Raw genomic sequence first — 3,104 nt, 5'->3', positions numbered from 1 at the left:
GGTATCCGGACATCACCCTGGTCACATGGGTACACAAGCAGGCCAGGGTCAGACGGGTGCAACCCCCACTTGCCCCACTACTTACTATTGCATAATGTAGGATCAAATAGTATAAACTACTTTATAGCTGTATAATAACAACTAAGTAGTACTACTAATAGTAGTAAATTTAAATACTGCATACCGCATACATGTCAAACAATCTATTAAATTACTGCATATAAACAGTGCCAGCATGCCGCGACTGTTTACAGCCCACACTCCAGGAAACGAACAAGCGATTACAATGACTCATTGCAGCTGTATCAGACTTTCCCTACCTTGGCTTGAGATTGAGACGTACGCCGGTTCAGTTTCAAATATATCTAAGTAAGTGAGGATGCAGCTGTAAATGACAGATACATGTGAAAGTCACACTTCCAAAGTTTCATGTCGCGGAGGAGGAGCGGGGCAGTGGGCGTGGCCTAGACGCTAGCCTTCTTCAACACGTCACTCCGATAATAGTGCGCATGTGTTGTACAAGCTAGAGCGCATCAGGGCAACAGTGTGGTTCCGGAAGTAATGGTGCGTTCGAATATTCTCTGCGAACCGACTCGGATCTCGGATCTGATGCCACGCCCACACTTCAAGCGTTTTATTATTTTGCTCGGTCGTTGGAGGAAAACATGGACGCCACCCGGAAAGCTGTTGTCGCGGTAGCATTGGCAGAGGACCAGGCGATCCAATATAAGTAGGCTATAGGCCATAGTCAAGTCAAGTCAAGTTTATTTATATAGCACATTTAAAACAACAGTAGTTGACCAAAGTGCTGTACACAAATACAATATATGTGTGTACATAGGCAGAGATACGGACGCAGTAAGGTATTGCAGTAATACGAGTGATTGAAATTACCATTTAAACAACCAAAGTGGTCCAAGCACAATGAAAACAGTTCATACTTCAAGTCACAATGGGCGCAGCCATCTTGAATTCTGTCTCGGAATTTCGCTCGGTCAACACTGAGTTCAACCGAGATGGCGAGATCGCCGTCCTCGGAAAAGGGGCGTGTTTGTGCGTGTCGCTAGGCAACTTCCTCGGACCTCCGAGACGGATGGATATTAAAACGCACCATAAACATCCCGTTCATTTTCACCGTCGAGATTTTGATTAAAAGCCTTAATGTCGTAACCATCCAAATGATACGTACCACGCGCCGTTATATCGTGAATTGATGGTATTTTCTCCTGCTGAAGCCACACGTTAATCGAGGCAACATCTAGTTTTTTAGAAAAGCATGTTTTATTCGCGATCATTGAAATAACTACCCTACCCATAAATCCTGTAGTGTGACACGACGTCTCTGATTGGTGGTGCTCGACTTAACTTACCAGGAAACGTTTACTGGACACGCGAGAGTAAGTAGGCGAGAGTTTGAATCTAGGCAGGAAGCTGTGTTCATCCCTGTTCAGTGGTGTTTGTTCGGTTAAGCTGTAGTGTAGTTCTCAAGGGCCACCAACTTGAATGTTTTTCATTCCTCCCTGTTTTTCACACACAATTTCATTTAGTCAAGGTAATGAGTATAAGACTACAACTTTTCAATATTCAAGATATTTATTGTCGTTTGCACAGCAGAAGTACAGGTACATTGGAATAATTGTGTGATTCTTGGAGTCCGTTTAAAAAAAAAAACATCTTTATTTTAAGAGGGATAGAATATAACAGTAAGCATTCAGGATGGTAGGCTTTTTCTAGCACAGTTCAAGTACTTACCTTCATAAGAACCAAGTTGTTTTTTACACCCATGATGCTGAGGTTATATTTCTAATGATTTACCTTTTTCTCTTAGATCAAGCCTTTGTGATTCATCACCAGTTATGAAAAAAGAAAGTTAATCTATGGGCTGGAGCAGCTGTCTCTGAGAGGAAAAGAAAAAAATTATAGCTCAAAGAACAAAAGCAATGGCATCACTTATAATTACATCTGTAACTACTTATAAAGTACTATGTTGCACGTGCAGATGCGACCACTTCTTTTTCTGGGCAGCTGATTTGGCTTTTGAGACACGGACCATCTTGTAGAGACAAGGCTCAATCAAAGACCAAAAAGCCATCAGGTGGTCGTAGCTGGCAAATCTATTCACAAAAGACATCAAATAAAAAAGTTAAATTGAAAGTGTACATCACAAGGATACATTGTTACCAAAATAATGTCAACAGTAACTACTAAGATTACGATTTTATATATATATATATATATATATATATATATATATATATATATATACAGTATATGTAGCAGGGTGACCTGTATTTTTCCCCTATACCTGTTTCAGCCTCAGTCACCTCCCTTTTACCTGTATTGTGACTTGTGCCACTACCCAATGGTTGCTCTACCCGGATGGCACCATAACTAATCCCTGCCACTCTGAGCGAAAGGTTTGTTTAGTTTCCTCTTTGGGTGCAGTTCAATAACTGCCCCAACTTCCTGTAAGACGACCTGATGTGTCTGGATATCCAATGCCCTAATGTGGTCTCTGTGCTCTCTCTTTAGAGTAGTGTTCCTGTCCGGGCCGTATCTTTGGGAGGCGCTGTTTGGTGGTTTGCCGTGTACTTGCATGCAGATAAGTAGGGTGTTACCTGCTCAATTCATACATTTTTACAATTGTTTATTAATAGTATTTTTGTTCTAGGACCAGCATTGGTGAAGTTGGAGACGGTCTCATTCTGGCGCTGTCGCTTCAGTGCTCCTATTTTCATCTCATAGAATAATAACTTATGACTTTTTTCAACTATTTAAAAATAAACTTTTGTAGACTTGACCTGGAAACACGTCTCTGTAAGCCTTTACACAAATCTGTATTATAAATGTTGTTTGTCTCTATACTATTGGTGCGTCATATTCATATATATAAATTCTGATAAGACATGGACATCTCCAACTCCAATTACACCATCTCTCAACATGACACTACTTGTGTGCTATTTATCATTCACATAGACCTATTAAGAAATTATTTGGTAAGTTAATCTGTAATGTAAAGCTATTTTCTAACCAACAATGTCCCTGCCTGACACATATCCCCGTCACGTAGGGACTAGGCTAATATCATAGGCTAATACAAA

At 40.6% G+C, this 3,104-nt stretch overlaps 1 protein-coding gene and 1 long non-coding RNA gene across 3 annotated transcripts in view; one reads left to right on the top strand and one right to left on the bottom strand.

The window, feature by feature from the left end:
• The window catches only part of LOC115554180 (uncharacterized), a 2,473-nt gene extending 1,140 nt beyond the window's left edge, over positions 1-1,333 (bottom strand). The window contains exons 1-2 of one of the 2 annotated variants that reach the window (XM_030370816.1): positions 1,190-1,333; positions 1-17 (exon numbers count right to left, since the gene is read on the bottom strand). The exon at positions 1-17 is cut by the window's left edge and continues 1,140 nt beyond it. In XM_030370816.1, coding sequence (XP_030226676.1) covers positions 1-13 — 13 coding nt within the window. In that variant the 5' untranslated portion in view covers positions 14-17; positions 1,190-1,333. Of the gene's footprint in view, positions 18-320; positions 563-1,189 lie in introns of those variants that run through there. The other variant, XM_030370815.1, reaches the window with a different exon arrangement.
• A 255-nt stretch (positions 1,334-1,588) lies between these two features.
• Positions 1,589-2,808, top strand: LOC115554182 (uncharacterized). Its single transcript, XR_003978567.1, has 2 exons — positions 1,589-2,417; positions 2,533-2,808. It is a non-coding gene; the product is annotated as an uncharacterized LOC115554182 (long non-coding RNA).
• The last annotated feature ends 296 nt before the right edge of the window (positions 2,809-3,104 follow it).

The sequence above is a fragment of the Gadus morhua genome, chromosome 11 (genome assembly GCF_902167405.1).
Source record: "Gadus morhua chromosome 11, gadMor3.0, whole genome shotgun sequence".
Taxonomy (NCBI): domain Eukaryota; kingdom Metazoa; phylum Chordata; class Actinopteri; order Gadiformes; family Gadidae; genus Gadus; species Gadus morhua.
Note: the sequence above shows the minus strand (reverse complement) of the source record. Positions and strands in the feature narration are given on the sequence as shown.